Source organism: Vespula pensylvanica, chromosome 2, assembly GCF_014466175.1.
Source record: "Vespula pensylvanica isolate Volc-1 chromosome 2, ASM1446617v1, whole genome shotgun sequence".
Classification (NCBI taxonomy): domain Eukaryota; kingdom Metazoa; phylum Arthropoda; class Insecta; order Hymenoptera; family Vespidae; genus Vespula; species Vespula pensylvanica.
The window spans coordinates 6,107,389-6,127,983 of record NC_057686.1 but is presented as its reverse complement, the minus strand read 5'-3'; the positions used below and the strand labels follow the sequence as shown (position 1 = coordinate 6,127,983).

General features: G+C 31.0%; 1 protein-coding gene across 7 annotated transcripts; it reads left to right on the top strand.

Moving 5' to 3' along the window:
* Positions 1-18: 18 nt before the first annotated feature.
* LOC122627164 (dmX-like protein 2) lies at positions 19-19,698 on the top strand. Of its 7 annotated transcripts, none has more exons than XM_043808086.1 (41): positions 19-468; positions 911-1,108; positions 1,208-1,361; positions 1,482-1,565; positions 2,155-2,367; positions 2,437-2,572; positions 2,660-2,857; positions 2,963-3,141; positions 3,222-3,434; positions 3,846-3,999; positions 4,084-4,445; positions 4,552-4,841; positions 4,926-5,144; positions 5,233-5,523; positions 5,613-5,759; positions 5,858-6,116; positions 6,187-6,440; positions 6,536-6,749; positions 6,829-7,191; positions 7,269-9,524; positions 9,606-9,920; positions 10,006-10,107; positions 10,177-10,359; positions 10,460-10,693; positions 10,768-10,905; positions 10,988-11,220; positions 11,297-11,478; positions 11,545-11,911; positions 11,994-12,224; positions 12,295-12,547; positions 12,622-12,826; positions 12,908-13,169; positions 13,230-13,403; positions 13,475-13,573; positions 15,107-15,193; positions 16,372-16,432; positions 16,530-16,738; positions 16,819-16,963; positions 17,029-17,246; positions 17,328-17,411; positions 17,475-19,698. In XM_043808086.1, exons 1-41 carry the CDS (start codon positions 382-384, stop codon positions 17,589-17,591), a joined length of 10,170 nt encoding a protein of 3,389 aa, XP_043664021.1. In that variant the 5' UTR covers positions 19-381; the 3' UTR covers positions 17,592-19,698. The 7 variants fall into 7 exon arrangements, with proteins under 7 accessions (XP_043664021.1, XP_043664020.1, XP_043664019.1 ...); XM_043808085.1 differs by having other exon boundaries at positions 4,540-4,841; XM_043808084.1 differs by having other exon boundaries at positions 3,810-3,999.
* The last annotated feature ends 897 nt before the right edge of the window (positions 19,699-20,595 follow it).

Here is a 20,595-nt window from a genome sequence, read left to right as displayed (position 1 = left end):
GCGTGAGCTGCCAATTCGAACTCTGTTGTAATATCGTTTATATCTATACGCTTGATATAACTCAATAAAGGAAGAGACCTAAACTGATAATAAGTATTTGCGCAGAAGTTTCATGTTACAATGTTATGAAGGAGTTGCATCTAGAGATTATTCTTTTTTATGACTAGATTCATTTGAGGAAGAAAGGGAGAAATATAGTGATAGATATTCATTTAAAGATGGCCGCACCTTCGCGGCTGGATTACTGTGTCACGTCAATTTTACGTGTCCCTTCGGGATTGCGAGAGGAGGAGTTGGTAGCTGATTAATTCGTGCGTGATACTTATATTGGTTAGAAATTAAATTCGTGATTAAAAATGATCTGATTGTAACGATCATAAAATGAATTGTCATCAAATATTAAGCGGGGCCTGCAATGCAGGCGACCGCTGCTACGCTGTCGGTTCTGTCGAGGGTATATCTTTCACGGTGAGTTTATTACCTTATTTCCTTTAGACTCATTTTTTTTGTCTCCGAAGAACATATATGTATATATTATACGATCTTTATGATACCGTCCTTGTCCCAATAACAATCTTACGTTGTGATACCTAAGAAAAAAAAATGAATTTGACTCAACGTATATGAAAGTCAGCTGATTAAAGACACTTTTGTTATGCATTTCTTTCTCGTATACCTTTACAATAAGTCATTTATTCGATATTGTACAATCTTGCCGTATGATGACAATTGAATAACGTTATCTATAAATACCGTTTCCATTTTCTCGTTACACATTTTTCTCTATCCGCACGCATTATTTTATAAATATCGATATTTTATATAATAAATTTATAAATATAATATATGTATATTGATATAGAAATATCAGTTCGCATATATAATTCATGATATTTGCTATTAAATCCAGGCATACGCCGCTGGCTGCAACATTGTCATTTTGGCTAACAATTTTGAGCGTGTTCAAATTATACCAGGAGCTGTACATAACTATATTAGGATTAGCTGTTTGGATTGTAGTACAGATACGGGAAAAATTGCTGCAGCTTACGAAAATCAAGTCTGCATATTTGAGCCAACGCCATTGATACATAGTACTTGTTCACATGTGTGTATTATTTTTTTTATGATATTTAAATTATCTCTATAATTGACATTATATGATTAGAGATATAAATAAAATCTTCTATCTGTAATTTTCTTATAGCAATTGGAATATCGTTGGGTTCAAACAGGAAGTTTACAAACAGAGTCTAATATCACTTCTTTGTCATGGAACTTAGAAGGAACAAGGTTATTAACAGGTGGCGAGCTTTTACAATTATGGCATCAAAATATTATGCCATTTCAAGAAGAGCATAGTAAGTTTAACGTATATATGCATAATGACAAAATTAAAAATAAAAATGTAGTCATATTAGAATTCTTTTTATACAACAATTCTCTATTTTTATTTATTGATATAAAAATATTATGCACAGCTACAAAGGCAAAAGCGTTACAATCAGAAGAAAATACTATGAGTGGAAATGATCAAAATGTTACCACACACTCTTCCCAAGATCGTGAGTTCATTCGTTTTGAGAATGAACATTAATATGTTTGCATGTGAAAATACTGCATTGTTGAAAAGCTTTGAGAACATGTCTTTATTATAAATTATTATTTATAATTAATTGTTGGATATTAACTAATTCAATTCAATTATTTTATTTACATGAAATTATTTTCTCGCTTGGATAGTGATCATGATAATACTTTTAATTTACATTTATATTTTAGTTATTGTAGAACTATTAAATATGCTAGTTAGTACAATCATTTTGTATTAGTTCATACATTATTTTGTAGGAGTAATTTCATATAATAAAAAATTCAGTTAAATTAATTTAATAAGAGTTCCGAGCACCAATCTTATATTATTTAGCATTTTTAGTAATAATAATCAAGCATGAATTATTGTATGCTTTGATACATTATATTAGCCATGTTAATGCTTTATATATTCCATATACCCCTTAAACTGATATTGAACATATAAAGGATATTATGATTAAATATATTGTATATCTTTTTAAGTATAGTTTCGTAATATAAAACTATATAAAAGATTTATGCAAACTTATATATATATATATTTTTTTTTTGCTGTAGCTGGAGCAGTGACATTTTCTATCGGAGGTGAAGCTGAAAGTCCAGGACCTGGGGATTCCAATAATGCTAATGATCCAGGTGCATGGAATTGTGTATGGAAATGTCGTACAGCTACACCAGTACATCTTATGAGATTTAGTCCAGATGGAACTTTATTTGCAACAACTGGGATGAATGACAGATTAGTCAAAATTTGGTTTGAAAATAAACAAAGTTAGTATTTTATTTGCTTATAAAATAATAATGTATATATGTCATAACAACATTTATTTTTACATATAGTTTTTCCATTGCGAAGTGTAGATCAATCAAATTTTTCTCAATCATTATCGAGTGATAGTTACAGCTTCGTATACGTAGCACATCCACGTGCTGTAACTCACTTATCATGGAGAAAAACAAGTAAATATATGCCCAAGTATGTATATTATTATAAGATAAATAAAATATAGTAAAAATCTATCTATCAGCATAGAATTTTAATTAAAATTTTTTTAATAATTAGAGGCTCAGTATCTAACATGTTGGTAACTTCATGTCGGGATAACATTTGTCGAGTGTGGACAGAAACTATACCACCTGAAATAGAAGGTTTGGCTAATATGAGTCAATTCGAAGGTTCGGACAGACATGGGCATCATGGAAAACATCGCCATCATAATATGCATAAACATAGATTTATGCAACGACTAAAACATATGAAGTATGTAGAACATATTCTTATATTAATAACATAATGTGTAATCTTAAAATATGATCGATAAATATTTTCTTAATACAATTTATTTTTCATTGCTGTTATTTTCAGAACATGTTTTCATATTCGTCGCCATGCTAAACAACAACATCAAGCAGGCCATGCGGCACCTACTTTGCCAACTTTACCTTCAACGTATTCTGTGCATGACTTTCATAATAATTATCAAAGTTCTGGCCATTATCCAGGCATGCACTTCCACTTAGCAGCAAGCATTAATGCAGAGACTGGTATTCTAAAATATTAAATATTTAAAACTGAAAAAATGAAGATAATATTACTCTGATATAATTTGCAATTCATGTTATAGATATTCCATTAGTACCAAGTTTGATAACTGGAGATCCTGAAAGAGAACCAAATTTTATTTTGCATTGGCTTAATAACAAAGAAATGCATTTTACTATGCAAGCTGAAAGTATTTTACAAGAGCTTACACGAAAGGTTGTAGAAAAGGAAGAGGGATTGCAACAACAAGAAGTTGATCACATAGATCATGATTCAGAGGATGAATATACATTAAGTAAGTTATATAACTTTTTATACATATATATATATATATGTCCTTACTCTGTTATTTTGAATTCATCATATATTAACTTAATAATTTAAAAATGTTTTTAGCATATTTTTTTATAATTAATATATTATCTATAATGCAACTTCAATTTCAGAGATGTATTAAATATAAATTTGTACATAGTATTATAAATATGTGTACTAAGACATACATATATATATATATATATGAAATTTTTTTTATAATCGTTAATAGCATGAATGATAAAATAGCGTTTATTATATTATATTTTTCAAATAATTTTGATATTTCTGTAATAGAATTAACAACATTTCCTTGCATGCAATATAGTTTTTCGTTAGTGAATGTCTTTATTAGGAAGCATCTTATCCTGTTATGATATACTCCATGCAGAAAAAGGAAATCGATCGCAAAGTGCACAGAAACAAGGTGTTGGTGGACGATCCGCAAGTCAAGAAGATCACAGCAGTGATGAACATCATACTACACATACTACTTCCTCTCATCATAGCTTGGCTCATAGTGCACATTCTCATCAAAGTCTTAGGTATGATATAATGATTTTTTATATTATACAATGTTATAATGTTATTAAGTATGCGTTACATTAATCTACCAATTTATATTGCAGCAATACTACATCTATAAATTCTATTGCAACAGATGCAACATCTTCAATGAATCATGCACCAGATTCGTTAGATACAAAAATAGAAACATTATTAAGAGACTGGCATCATAATCCAGATTTGCTTTTCTCAATTCATCCTATAGATGGAAGCTTTTTGATATGGCATATTGAATGGTTAGATGAATATCATCCTGGTTCGTTTAGACAAGCACAAATTTCATTTTCTACACGAATACCAAATGCATTTCCTCTTGGTGATGCATCTACTATGAGCCACAATGTATCCATGTATTCTCATAATACTGGAGGACCGTTACTCAACATTCGAGAAGTTGCAAAATCTTCAACTAAACCTACAGATCGTAAGTCCTTGAATTATAGTAAAATATGGATCTTAATTAAAGATGTATTGTATATATATTTTGTAGTATCTTATCTATCTTATCAATCATTAAGAATTTTTTAAAGCTGCTGAAGTAACAACGCCATTACCAAGCCTTATTGAACAAGATGAAGAGCAATCAACATTAACTTCAAGAGCAGGACAAGAATTACTGACTACTGTACAACATGCTGATCAAGGTCAAAATAAAACAACTTCTACAGGTGTTAATAATGCAGAGACTGGAAAGAATCAAGAAACTGTTAATGATTTATTAACTCATCCTAGCCCAATGGTATCAATGGTATCAAAACATTCTAATGGAACATTAAATCTGTGGCAACTTACATTTGCTGATAAGACGAAGTTCTCTCAAGTAAATTTCTCTCTCTCTCTCTCTCTCTCTCTCTCTTTTTATGAAAGTAAAATATTTGTTATAACACGACGTTTTTTGTATTAGGTCCTAAGTATAGGCCATGCATGTAGAGCTTCTGGACATCGTTTTCGAGTAAATGACATTACTTGTCATCCTGTTCTTCCATTATTGGTAACAACTTCGCATCATAATATACCTGAATTTTCTAATACTTGTTCTCAAAATTCAGATACTACAGAACATGTAGATCATAAGCAGGATGAGAATAAATCAAAAGATATGCCATCGGCTGTATGCATAAATGTAATTTTCATTTTTTAATTTTCTTTGGAATATATGATTACATTCGCATATGGGTGCGTGTTAATAATTATATATTTTTATATTTTAGGGCTTCTGCAGTGAATTAATTCTTTGGAGAGTAGATGCTGTAGGTCCTTTGTCTAAAAGTGGCGGAGTTTCTGAATTAGCACGAATTAATTCTCCAGAAATTTCTGCATTTAGTAATGTTGCCTGGATTCCAACATTATTACCAAGCACAACATTAGGCAATTTATCTAATTCTCCTAGTGCTTGTTTCGTTGCTAGTGATGGAGAATGTCTTAGAGTTTATCAAGCTGTTATTGATGCTAGAACTTTGTTAGCAGAAGTATCTATCAGTGAAAGAAGGAGCAGAATGATGGTCTGTTGTTAATTCAAATTATTTCAATATTAACAGTAAAATGATAGAGTAGAATGTTAAATCATTCTTGATTATTTTTTTTCTTTTAGGATTCAATGGCCAGTCTTTCCACGGATATTTCATCTGATGATGGTATTAGACATTCTATACATGATAGAATAAAAATAGTCTCTCAACAATCAACAGCTAGACCAGGATGTATAATACAATTAGACGCTATCGATGATGCTACTCATGTAAGTTTCGTTCATTTAAAAAATTGTAGTTTTATATTGCAATAAAATAAATATATATATCTCTATAGTAATGTATTTATAATTATAATATAATTTAGGATTGGCAAAACACTCAGTTCCTTCATGTATTCCAAGAACAATTAATTACTGGCGAAAGAAGTGATGAAAAACAATGTGGAGTAGATACATCAAGTAATGATTTAGGTCTTATGGAATCGACATTGGATGCTATGGTGGATCTTCAACAGTCCGCAATTTTTGAAGAACCATTTTACATCGTGGTATTAGAAAGAACTCAACAAGGAACGACAGTACATATGTGGCGTTTAGTTATTGCATCACAACCTGAGACAACAGGTACATGTTACACATTCGTTGTGAAATATATTATAACAGTCTTTTATTTACAATATATTTATTTTTACAGGATTATCAGGATCAATGATGTATGTCCCAGATTCTCATTTAGTCCAAGATGAAGATGAGGAAGGTACACCTGGACGATCTAGTCATCAAGAAGGTAGAAGATCCCGTAGACCAAGTCAAAATGGATATAGAAGTAGACGTGAAAGTCAAGCTGAATATGATACAGCATTCCTTCATCACCGACATAATAGCCACGTTCTTATAACAACTACCAAAGTTTGCACTCAAGAATTACCATTACCAGATGGAGTGGAGGTTTTTATACTTATTCATAATTTGTTTATCAATAGAATATATACAATCGTTTATTATTTTTCTCTTCCTCTCTTTCTCTCTCATTCTATAAATAGGTAATACATGCAGCTCCAGCAGCAGGCCACTTAAGTAGTTCATCTATTTATCCTGCTTGTTTCGCACCATACATAATTGTAACAGCGTGCAGTGATAGTACCATACGCTTTTGGAAATGTAAAGTTACAAAAACTATACCGGACAAACTTGATTATGAATGGTGTGAATGGGAGATGGTCAGGAAAGATCAAGAATCTACAATTGATATTACTGGTATATTATTAATCATAAAAAATTGTATACAAATTATACACGTGGAAAATCTTGTATATTTTCTTGTATCATTTTATAGGTCAACCGTTAAATATTAGTGCAGCTTATAGTGGTCGTATTGCTTGTGCTTATAAATATGGCAAATCATTTACACGTCCTACAAAAAGCGATCCTGACTCGAGATATGTAAACCTTTGTGTTGCAATATATGAATGTGAAAGTACAGGTGGCAGTGAATGGATTCTAGAGGATACGATTCATTTGAAGAATATTCATTTGCCTCGAATTCCAGTAGATCAACATTTAGATCTCAGCTATTTGTATGATAGTAGATTTTTACAGAAAAAACAAAGGCTTACGCAAGTTTTACAGACTCTCAGTCACGAAGATATAAGATCGCCAAGGAACGGCGAGAATGGAGAAAGCACGAAATCTAACGCTGGTAAAATATATACGATAATTAATTATTTCATAATTTAAAAATACTTTTCGTGTAATGTCATGTTATTTCTATTTAAGGTTTGCTAGCAGTTCCTTCATTCAGTACTCTTCAATCTTTACGAAAATCAATCATAGAAAATGGTAACACGTGTCCGCTGACACAAAAACACTTAGTTCAATTGGATTGGGTATCCAAAGAAGATGGTTCACATATATTAACAGTTGGTGTTGGATCAAAAATTATGTTGTTCACTCCAGTCTGCTCTGACCTTGCCCAAGCAAATATGAAAGCAATGAAAGAATCTCAAAGCAGTAATAGACCAATACTGAGAAAAACTTCATCACTAGCACAACCACAATTTGTAGATGAAATTCGATGGATGAAATTAAGAAAGATCGAATTAACTACAGCCGATGGATTGCCACCTTTACCTATGCAAATATCATGGGTGAGAGATGGTATCTTAGTTGTTGGTATGGATTCAGAGATGCACGTTTATTCGCAATGGAAACCAAGTCCAAAGAAAGATTGTTTCCATTCAAATCTACAACATCAGGAATCAGATGAATTTCAAGCAAGTAGAAATTTAAGAGACGAAGATTTAAGAACTTTAGCTCAAGAAACGTCGCAGCGAAGATTGGCTAATGTATCATCTATGCCACATTTATCGCGCGTTAGTAGTATTAATCTAACGATGCTCGATGCTAAGAAAAAACGTGGGATACAAAATGAGAATGTTAGTTTCGATTACATGCCTGATTATGGTCTTTTTGAAGCATCAAGGATAGCTTGTCCTGTGTTACCGCAATATCATCCGAAACAGTTAATGGAATTGTTAAATTCTGGAAAAATTCGATGGGTTAAAGCTATTCTATCGCATTTAGTTAGATGTATAGGAAGTTCTTGTTCTTTGAGAGTTGATGATGAAAACGTGGTTAAGCAAAGAGGTGGATGGTCTAGATCAAGGACAATGTCAGTCAGTTACGTTGGTACAACTTCACCACTCGAACCAAGAGGTTCAACCACTCAAATACCAGAAGAACTTACTTTAGATTATGCTGAAATCACTTCTATATCGCCGTTACCACTTTGGACTCTCTTAATTGCAGATAAAGAAACAAATGCTGTGCAACAAAACGAAGATAAACAGGATTATAATGAATTATTTGATAGTACTTTGGAAGAAGGTGATTCGTTAGACGATATGTTAGATGAAGATTATGATTGTTCGCATCAAAAGGACAGACGAGCTTCGGTACCAGAAAGACAAGGAATATCTCATTTTGGTCCCAGACAGGGTAGAATGTTGTCGCGTCTTTTAACTCATACTCATTTACCTGGTCTATCTAGTCTTGACCAAATGCATCTTCTTGCATTAGCTGATACCGTGTCAACGTGTAATGTTGATTTTGCAGAACGTTTTGCAATAGATGCGGCTAAGAATGCAATTGCAAAAGAAAATTTAACAGGTATACCTGATGGTGAAGCAGTTTCTATGGATTCATTGGATGACTGTGGACTCAGATTCCTCTTGGCTATGAAACATTATAATTATTTAATACGTTGTCTTCCATTGGCACAAAGAGCACAATTCCAAAAGCAAGGTATTTCATCTAACAACCTTGTATGGGCTTTCCATTCCGAGTCCGAAGAAGAATTACTAGGATTAATTCCATCATATGCAAAGGGACAACCCAAATGGTCTGTATTAAAAGAACTTGGTGTTGGTTGGTGGATTAGAAGTAATATTGTATTAAAACGATGTATCGATAAGATCGCTAAAGCGGCATTTCAACAACATCAAGATCCTTTGGATGCTGCGATTTATTATTTAGCTATGAAGAAAAAGAATTTAGTATGGGGATTGTTTAGAAACAAAAAAGATGACAGAATGACCTCCTTCTTTGCAAATAACTTTACAGAAAACAGATGGAGAAAAGCAGCTTTGAAAAATGCATTTGCTCTACTTGGAAAACAAAGATTCGAACATGCTGCAGCATTCTTTTTATTAGCAGGCGCGTTGAAAGATGCCATTGATGTATGCCTGGACAAATTAAATGATATACAACTTGCAATGGTTATTGCAAGACTTTACGAAGATGACACGACATCTCCACATATGAGAAGATTGCTTTATGAGGAAATTTTAGGCTGCGATAAAGACGGTCAAAATCAAGATATGAATAAATGTCATCCTGATCCTTTTCTACGAAGTATGGCACTGTGGATACTTAAAGATCATTCAGGATCTCTCAATACTTTGCTTTTGACTAATGTTGGTAGCATGCATCCACAATATAATGATGAGTCTGATAAACCTGAAGGTGCTACAGGTAATTTTTTTGAATTTCTATTTATAATTGATTACAATTTGACTTTGATACTTTTTCTAATTTATTTTTCATATATTACAGCAAATCCAAATGTCTTCAATTTTTACGTTTATTTACGTACACATCCATTATTAATTAGACAGTATATTGCTTCTACTGCACAAGATAAAAAGAAGGGTCATTCTGTTGTTATATCAGGATTTAGTTATGGTACAGAGGTGAAGACCCAACCAGATAAACATCTAACGTTGGAAGACAGTATTACACCCTTAGAAAGACAATTATATTTCACTACTGCTCATGCTCATTTTAAAGCAGGCTGTCCTGCTCTTGCTCTTGAAGTTTTGTCTAAACTACCTAGTAAAGTTATGGACACAAATTGTGAAAATTCACCAAGTAAGTTTCATATAGAGTACTTTTTGAATAAATTATATTATTTTAAAAAGTGCATGAAATTCTATAAATAACGATCGTTGTTTAGGTCTCTTGAATAGTCCAACCAAATCCAGGACACAAGATGTACAAATCGACACAGGGATTATCGTTTGGGGAGGAGAAACTAAACCAACTTCTGATACTCAAGGTATAAATTAATTACACGTTTATAACAATAAAACAGAAAACAACAATAAAGCTAAATATTGTTCGTTAGAATCGGCTGCTTCTATCGATTGGGGAGTTACCAATTGGTCGCAACCTATTGTACGACAAACTGAAGAATTAGTGTTGAACTGGGACGATGATAATGCCGATAACGAAGATGGCGATAGTCCTCCATTAAGCATGAAACTGGATGGAAATCAAAATGGCACTGTTAATAAATTAGACAAAGAAGGTACGAATATTTTTTTCTTCTTTATCATCATTTTTTAATTAGTATATTTTTAAATATTTATTCGCAGTTAGTAAGACAATAATGATATCTAATATTTTAGAAGAACTAGCAAAACCTTCTGGGCAGTTAGACATTATGGCACAACAATTAAAATTTGTTGCTTGTTTAAAAATTCTCATGGAAGAATTATCGACATTAGCTACTGGTTTTGAAGTAGACGGAGGACAACTTAGGTATCAATTGTATGTGTGGCTGGAACGAGAAGTAGACGCTTTGAGACAACTTTGTAATTATAGTGTCAACACAGATGGAGATGCGAACAATACTTCAGAATGTAATTATATAAGAAATTTTATTGTCATGTTAAAACGAATTTCAATATGTATTATATTATAAAATCAATTTTAGACGAAGGTGGAATGGTAGATGATGTACCTCCATGTAGAGCTGGAGAACAACCCACACTGCATGAAATATTAGTCGCAGAAAAATTAGATTTTGAAGCTAAAGTACAAAGAGCTGCTAAAAGGAAGAAATGGTTGAAAGGTATGTAATGTAGTTAAATTGTATATAGAATATAAATATTTAAGAGAATAAAAAAAAAATAATAGTGGATCGTATATTTTAGCTAATGAAACGTTGTTAAGAACATTATTATCATATTGTTCTCTTCACGGAGCATCTGGTGGGGGTTTAGCGTCCGTGAGAATGGAATTAGTACTTCTTTTACAAGAATTACAACAGGAGAAAACTCAACAACAATTACTTAGTCCACTTCCTTTCCCGACAACTCTTCCTTTATTAAGTGCGAGCGTTGCTTGTAATAAAACAGTAGTTGCTGATCCTGTTAGACATTTACAGGTTCGTACATAAAATTAACGCTAACATATTCGATATTAAGAGATAGGGAAATAATGAACTTTATTCTTATCTTTAGTCTTTAGCACATGATATGTTACAAACATTAGTAGAATTACGAAATCCTCCGATGCCTAATAGAAATACATATTGCCGTGAAGTGTTTATAATGAGAGATTTAGCAGTTGCACTTAGTGCTTGTATTTATCAATCTTTATGCGATTCCGATACTTTTGTTATGAAACATCATCAACCAGATAGGTAATATGATCTTTATTAAATAATGACATACATATACATATTTTTATAATATTCAATTTTTGTCAGCTTCCCGGTAGTGGCAGAAATAGAAACATTTTCTGGTGGTCATTTAGTTGCTTCAAATCGTTATCATCGACGATATTCAACGGACGATGGAGTATGCATAACTACCTCACCCTCTAAGTGGCCCGGTGTTACAAATTTACGTGCTTTATTGGCACGCGAAAAAGATGAAGATACACCAAAATTAAACATTCTCCTTTGCGAAACTTTTGTAGCAACGTATATGAGTTTATTCGTTTATGCCTTATCAAGCTGTGATAGCCATATCTTATATAGACTTGTTGGCCAATGTTTTGACAATAGCACTTGGTCTTGCCTTTTTGGAGGTGGTGTCAAAAAACTATTGCGAGTAGCAAGTACGAGTAGTCAGGTTAGCATATATCTTAATATTTTCATACCTCATCATTTTTTCAACTTGAATAAATTTTAATTATTCTCTATAAATATTACAGAGTGCTAATACAAACGCTATAGAGAAAGCAGAGATTTCGAATGAAAATCAAAGTACTACTAGTGCTATGTGGAATACTATGACATCGCTTACTAAACAACGTATGAAATTAAATATGAAATTGTTAGGACAATTCACAGGACAACAACCAAATATGAAGGAAGACAAACCGACTTACAGAGAACAATTTGTTTCACCTCAGATGAGCATGGTTTCGTATTTCCTAATGAAGGTAACATATTTGCTTTATTGAAACTATATATATTTTAAATACAAATTATTTATCAATCGTATTTCATCAGCCACGTATAGAGAGTGAATATGCGGATGAAATAGATTACGATTCGTCAGACTCCGCTGTATCGGATTTAGATTCTTCCGAAGATGAGGAAGACGTGTTTGATACGAATTCGAAGCCAAAGAATAAACCAAAGGACAACATAGAACATTCTAATCCAAACTCTCACAGCTGGTGCATCATGAGATTAGCGATTGTCAAAATATTACAAAAACAATTGCAAGATTTCTTAAACGTTGCAGGCATAGAAATGCAAGGTAATTTTATTTTATATACATCGCAATTTGCGATTTTGTATTATAAAAACTTAAAATTGATATTTCTATTACAGAATTACCAGTGAGTAGTCCATTAATTCACGGCACGTTAGGTATCGTAGCACAATGGCAGGAAACTTTAAGAGAGGAATTAGAATCAAAAGGACCCGCGCCTATAAATTATATACCGGGTTGTACACCAGATCCAGCACCCACACCTGGAAAGCCAGCTATTCACAAGTATCGTGCATTACTAGAGAAAGGAAACACGCCATTTAAGTAAGTAAAATTAAATTAAAAAGTAAATTATATTATTAATTGTCTATCTGTTTAAAATGAATAATTTTTTCGTCGAATTAGTACCCGCATGGCATCCGCAGCTCCTGCAAATCGTTTATGGTGCTATTTAGTTAGACAAGAATTGGTTCAAGATATATTCATAAGAGCAGTCTTTGGAAAAAGGAGATCGTTATCATCTATTCTTGATAGCAATCAAACAGCTGTAGATAATTTAAATCGAGGCGAGGATAAAGGAAGTGACAGTGGTACAACAAGTGTAGCTGAGCCTGTCAGAATTATTCACAAGGAACAAGATAGTATTAGTGCATTCTGCCTAAATCAGGTTTGTTTTAATTTATTTATTACAATGACAATATTATAATTAATTAATTTGTTTGAGCAGGTAAATGGAGGATTAATGGCTTTAGCCACTCCTCGTGAAGTTCAGGAAATGAATATATCATTACTCTTGGAACTTCCATCATGGCTAGAAGATGAATGTGAATTCGATATAATTAATTTAAATAAACAACAGGATGCAGAACCTGTGCAACCAACTAGCTTCTTAGTTATACAGGTATAAATTCAATAAAGATTCGTTATTTATCTTAGATAAAATACATATGTGTGATATTTGATTATTTATAGACAGCAGCTGATCGTCCATTACTTGCACAAAGTCCACAATCAAATAGTCCTCAACCTCAGTCAGGTATAGCAAGCCAGAGTGGCCGAGGTGCTAGTGTGGTGAGTTGACATTTATACTGTTTAAGTTGTATATGTTGTCACAGTAATCAGATTTCTATGTTTTCAAATAATCATCTTCGTATTATTATTTTTTTTTTTTTGTTTTTACATTATACTAATATTATTCTGATATTCTGTGTTGTACAGGACACTAAAGTTTTTCTTTCGTTTACTTTCCCAGTGTTTATAACATTTATTGCCTATTTGTTTAACATTTTCAAATCTGTTTGCATTGTTGTCTATTATATTCTTCATATAATCGAAATTCTAATAAGATCTTCTGATTTTTTCAAATATTTTAATATGTATATGATTTTATGTTTAAGAGAAACAGCATTTATGCTAATATAATATAACAAATATTAAGTACATAAACTCAAAGATACCAAAACTGAATATCAATCGATCGAAAAATGTTGTGCTCCTTTGCATCTGTGTTAATGTATATAAATCAATTAATGTTCGTATCCCCTATAGCAAATAAGTCTACTTTTACTGGCACCATAATTTTTTAAATAACTAAGAGATTAATGTATATTTAAAACAATATAATAGTGGTTGAAATTAACTTACAAATTGCAGTGGCTGCAAATAGTAAAAAGAAGAAGAGAAATAGTAGTAACAGTAATAATGATATTGATATTATTTTAAACTAGACTCTATATATATATATATATATATTCAGTCTAATAAAAGCTATGAAGATCAGTAGATATTTATTTTTAAATATATGCAAATATTCCATTTTTTATGCAAAACTAATCCAGGTTGTTCCTTGAATTTATAAATAATAAAAATTAAGCAGTTTCTCTTAAGTAATTTATATTGTACAAGTATATTGATAAAGCAGATATAAATTTCTGTAATGCACTTAGTGGCTTTATTTTTTATTTGTTTGTCTCTTATCATATGCAATGCACATATTTGCAATTAAATTCTTTGTATCACAAATATTTTAGCACATAAGTGATACTATTATTATCTTTTATTAAGTAACATTATAACTTTAACATTACGTGATCATGTATTTAAGTGGTATTTTTTGTCTCAATTATTTAAGTATTGTGGAGTCATAAACAAGAAAAGTAAAGAACATATAAGTTATTTTATCCATTGCATGGAATGTCAAGAATTAAGTTGCACAGTGCCTTATTAATTAGGGCACGGCTATATGCAAGGCTTGCTCGTTTTAAAAGATATTTATTTAAGTTTTGCAAAAAAAAAATGTAATATTTGAATCAAAACAAATATCGTTTGTGAAACTATCGATAGATATTTTGCTACTATTTCTTTTTTTTTTAAGAGTTATAATGTAAATGAAAAGCAGTATATTTTTAAGTTTTTTCTACATTTTTTTTCTCAAAATATCCCAATATCAAAATAAAATTACGAGTCAAGCCTTGGGAGCCATGAATGTGACATATTGGGTCGGGGTAGCACAAGTGGTGACAGAGACAATGTTGCTTGTTCAATGCTTGCCTAACATCTAACTTGGTCTGCGTCACTGACCTGGTGGCTCATTCGCTCGCTCAGATGAAGGGGATGCCTGCTTTTCCTGGCTCCCACGACCTGCGTTTCTGTCAGTTTGTTGCTGATAGGAGCAAACACTTGTTGCAGCCGGTGAGATAACGATCAAACAGACCCTAGCCTGTCCTAGTGCCAGTTTCATATTCAATTTCTTGCCTGCTAATGCAGCCTGCTCTGGCTTGTAACATCTCGAGACTACATCGAAATATATATTTTTAAAGATTATTTTAACAAATATATATCATTGTCATAAAGTCAATTAATTCTTTATAGTTATTAAATTAAAAATGAAATTTGTATAGAATCATTGATTTTACAAACCAGATATAAAGAAATTACATTGAATAACATAGTTCAATGGTAAGGCATGATTTATATTAAAATTTGATCACTGTGTTTTGTGAATATCACAGATTAGATGTTGAGCACAATTTTTAAGGTGATGAAGTGATATATGTAATATCTTGCTAAGGCATGATTTTAGAAACATGTATACTAATTGATGTCGTAAATTTTACGAATTTTAGTTATGTACAGGTCATTAATTTTATTTATTTTTTCTTGATATCACAGTATGTAAAAAATATATTTCATGTACAAAATTCAACTGTAATGATAGTGATATTCAGTTGATGGAGCTTGGAGCATAGATCTCATTAATTAGCTATCTAAAGAAATTCATGGCTTTTGTGTAAAGTATATAAACTCTAGTTAAATATATGCTGCAAATGAGTGTGCATTGCATGTTGCAGCATTGTATATGTGTAACTTGACATAAACAAATGTTTGTTACTAACATAGATTTTGTATAAAACGTGTTAAAATGCTGCTACATTCATATTTGTTTCGCATATTTAGATCACGATTAGATTCATACATTAAACTTTAGTGTCACATCAGAACAAATTTTTTTTAAGTATTACAATAAATATTAATGTATTAAACGTACATACATACAAAACACACAAAATATTCAATTTAAATAATGTTCAAAGAAAAAACAACTCATTAAATTTTTAATTTACCATACTCAACATTTTGCTGTGTATTGCATATTATCTAACGAAGTTTCAAGCATGTTCTACATAGATTAAGTAATTTGATGAACAAATAATTGCTATATAATTTTGCATTGAAATAAGGAACTATCTGTTATATTCATACTTGCTAAGCATTACTGCGTTGTTATATTCATTTACGGATATAAATGTGTATTTTTTTTATAATTAATACATGCACTTGTTTAATATTATTTTATTTTATTACAACAGATTCTGAAGCATAAAATCGACGGTATTAGAAGGATTTCATCTCATCCACTTTTACCACTGTGTAAGCGTTTGTAAAACTTGTTACAATAAATGATTATATTATAGATTTCATGATTAGTAAAAATATTCATTAACAATTTATATATTCCCGATTTTAGACTTAACTGGATCACAAGATGGATCGGTCTCGTTATGGGAATGGGGTCATCAAACAGCTGTAGCAACACCAAGACCACCAGGTACATTCGCTAAAGTTACTCGCGTACGTTTCTCTCAACATGGTAACAAATTTGGAGTGGCTGACTCCGATGGACACTTAAGTTTATTCCAAGTAGCTTGCAGAGAAGGAACAGCACGTCCGTTCTTCGTAAGTTTCTTTGATGAAAATGTTAATATAATTAGCGACAAATGGATTATATTAATCTCAAAATTGTACTTTCTATTTAGAATTATCAGTGCCATAGTAAAGTAACAGCTGATTTCGTCTTTCTTGGAGCATGTAGTCTCGTAGCTACTGCAGGTCATGGTTCCGAAGGGCGCAATGTTGCACTTTGGGATACATTACTACCACAAAATAAATCTCTCATACAAGGTATATAAACAAGAATTTTATTGGAAAGGTGTATGCATTCTTTTATTAATTATTTCACTTGTTAGGTTTTACGTGTCACGAACAAGGAGCTAGTTCTCTCGTATTAGCACCACAACATCAGTTATTGATAAGTGGTGGTAAAAAAGGAGATATCAATATATTCGATGTGCGACAAAGACAACAACGTCATAGATTCCAAGCACACGAATCTGCTATCAAATGTTTAGCTTTGGATCCACATGAGGAATTCTTTGTTAGCGGTGCCGGAGATGGAGATATTAAAGTAAATAAATTTAATTTAATATGTAATTCAGTTTATGCAGTAAAACCGAATATAAATATGTACAATGAATTATTATTGTAGATATGGGGATTAACCGTCCATTGTCTTCTACACTCTTTTCCTGCAGAACATCCACGATCTAGTTTTTTCAAAAATATCGGACAGGTATACTGTAAATTATTTTAAAGAATTTATTGTGAAAGACGATATTTATATGTTTTATTTCAGGGTGTTACACAATTACACGTAGACTCAGCAGGACGTCTATTTTCATGTGGAGCAGATGGTTCGATGAAAGTTCGTCAGTTACCAGAGCGTGACTGCGTTGTACACGCATTATATTAGAAAATTTACATTAAAAATTGTGCTTCACAAATAGGTAAAACGATGTGAAATTTGTTTATGCTTTATGAGGAATAGAGTGGACCATTAAAGATAACAGCATATGTTATCTTATATTACACACGCGGGCAATATATCTCTATTGGAGTCAGTAACATATATCATTGCCAGTATATTACACCTCTGTTCATATGACCTGACATATGCAAGTGAATTGGGTATGCTGTATCAAACATACAGCTATATAAAATATATGTATTAAAAACTAACAGTCTGATCTTTAGAGAAATTGTGCTAGTATTGACAAATGATTTCTTCAGAAAGTTCCATAAAAATATAATCCCTAAGTATAATATATATATTTATAATTTTGCAATATACGCACACATGTTGATAGTGTGGCACAGTGTTTTAACAAATTAATATGTGTTATAGGAAATAGTTCACAATATAAAAAAATAAAATGAATTCCATATGGAATCATATAATATAGTGTTGCCTAAAACCAAGGTTCTAGAATCTAATTACATGAAATTATAATTTTAGTTAGATCAGAAATTAGCTAGTTCTCAGCTTTGTTGTAATATCTTTGGTATAATTTGCTATACCTTTAAAACAGTGTATTTTCGCCAAAGTGTATATATCATATGATAAAACGTAATTTATTATTAACAATCATTCCTTTCTCATATGAAAGTAAACTTATTGATTGATTGAATCTGTAATCTATACGAATCACAATATTTTAATGTAAGATATAATTCTGTGGAAATAGTTCTATTCAAAGGAGAAAAATCCTTTTGAATTACAAAATCTAAGCAATCATTTCCTGCAGAATGTATAGCTACCAAGTATACAATCAATTGTACATTATTCATATGAACATTGTTTATAATTACATGGAATGCGCATTTTCCAATATAAATTTTTTTTCTTTATTTAGACAAAATTAATTGTTGATGTCTTTCGTCTATAGTACATTATAAAATGAAAAAATATTATTATATTCGTTATAGTAGTGATTAAGTAGAAAGTAATCTGTGTAAAAAAATCTCATATAAGAGAAATAATCTATTAAATGATGATGGTAATGGATGATGATGATCATGATAATGATAATGGTAATGACGACGGAACATAAATTTCCAAGAAACATGCAACGTGCAACTACAATTTTGACTAGATTATACTAAAAGTCTTTAAAGGCTAAAAAATGAAATAATCTAAATAAGTTCATTGAGATGGATGTTATTTATTCTCTGGAACGGAATATGCAGGTTCCTATCATTGAATACTTACTTATAATTTCATACGCAATAAGCTGCGTTAAAATATAATACAAATAAAATCATTAAACCAATGTAAAATTAATTATTAATGACACATTTATTTCAGTCTTAATATACACACATATATATATATATATATTATATGTATGTATATTATATATATATATATATATATATATATATATATATCTTATTGAATGTACACCAATATTTGGGATTTGTTATTGTTATTACATTGAAGCAGAAAGTATATATTACGGCCATAATCACACACATATATAAATATACCTTTAATATATAAAAATTATTACGTGTTCCTGTACAAGGGATTATAATCAATTATTTGTTAAAAAAGAATTCCGATATTTCATTAACTTAAACTTTCTTGTACATGATTCGTTGTACGAAAGTAATCCATTCTCAAAAAAAAGTATATAAACATTAGAAATATCCTACTTCTTTTATTATTGCGTGTATCATATACATTGCGTTCTATGATTTTATTTAGCTTTCGAATGTATACGTTGTATATTAATATATTAAATAACATAATTATATGAGTTACTATATAGACAATCGTTATTAGAATGTTGCTAATGTTATATTGTACTATGTGAATAATCCAAAAAAGTCAAAAGTAGTTTGTTAATGATTTTAAATGTTTTCGAATGTATTACATTATTTGACTTAGGGCATATTTTTAAATAATTAACGTATTCAGTAATAATCAAATGCTACAATCTCTTGTTGCTAAATGGTACAGTTACAATTAACTTGTATGTGACTTTTTGAGCAAAAATAAAGAATGACTTTACCTTTTATAAGTTTTATAATTAATTACGAGAACGTTTACCCATAAAATGGTATGTATACAAAATGTTCTACAGTGCTCAATACAAAAAAATGTGTGTATATATATATACATATATATGAAACCATATAATAGTTTAATCAATTATTCCAAATGAATTATTCTAGTTTCTTTAAAGTGGGATTCAAAAGTCAGGCCCTTAGGTATAGATCTTTTGGCGAGTTTCTTCCTTTCATTTTCTCTTTTTTCCTTTCCTTACCTTTCTCTATTTTTCTCTTTTCTCTTTTTTTTTCTTTGCAACGGGCAGGATAAAAAATATATCCATGCACGCGTCGAATCTAGGTCCTGATTGAAGCTTCCATTATTATGATGGTCATGCTATTTGTAAGCGGGGACTTACTCTCTTTCAGTTAACATTGGGACCTGAATTCTCTGTAAATGGCAAATCACGCCGGTATCGCGTTTAGAGTAGAGTCATAGCCCGTGGGTCTCCAGATGTAGCAACCTCCACGTGGTAAGACCTGGGTCGATATTACTTGTGATGTATCAAGTACTACTGGGCGAATGACTGCATATTTCAGTATATTTTCAAAATTTTTTCAATTAAATTTTAATTAAACATTAAAGTACTATAACTTTATATTGTTAATAATATTTGCACAAATAAGTAGATTGAATACATCAGAAATATGTGGACAAATGTACATAAAATATGTAAATTTGTAACTAAGATCAAGATTTTGTTGATTGTTTGGTAAAAAATAATAATCAGCGAATATATATTTAGATATATATTATTTTTATAAAAATCAAAACAGTTCATTTTCAAACTATCGATAAAGTAAAATTTCAGCATTACTTTTTTCGCTAATTTTCTCACTAATTTTCTTATTAATTAAATTTATTA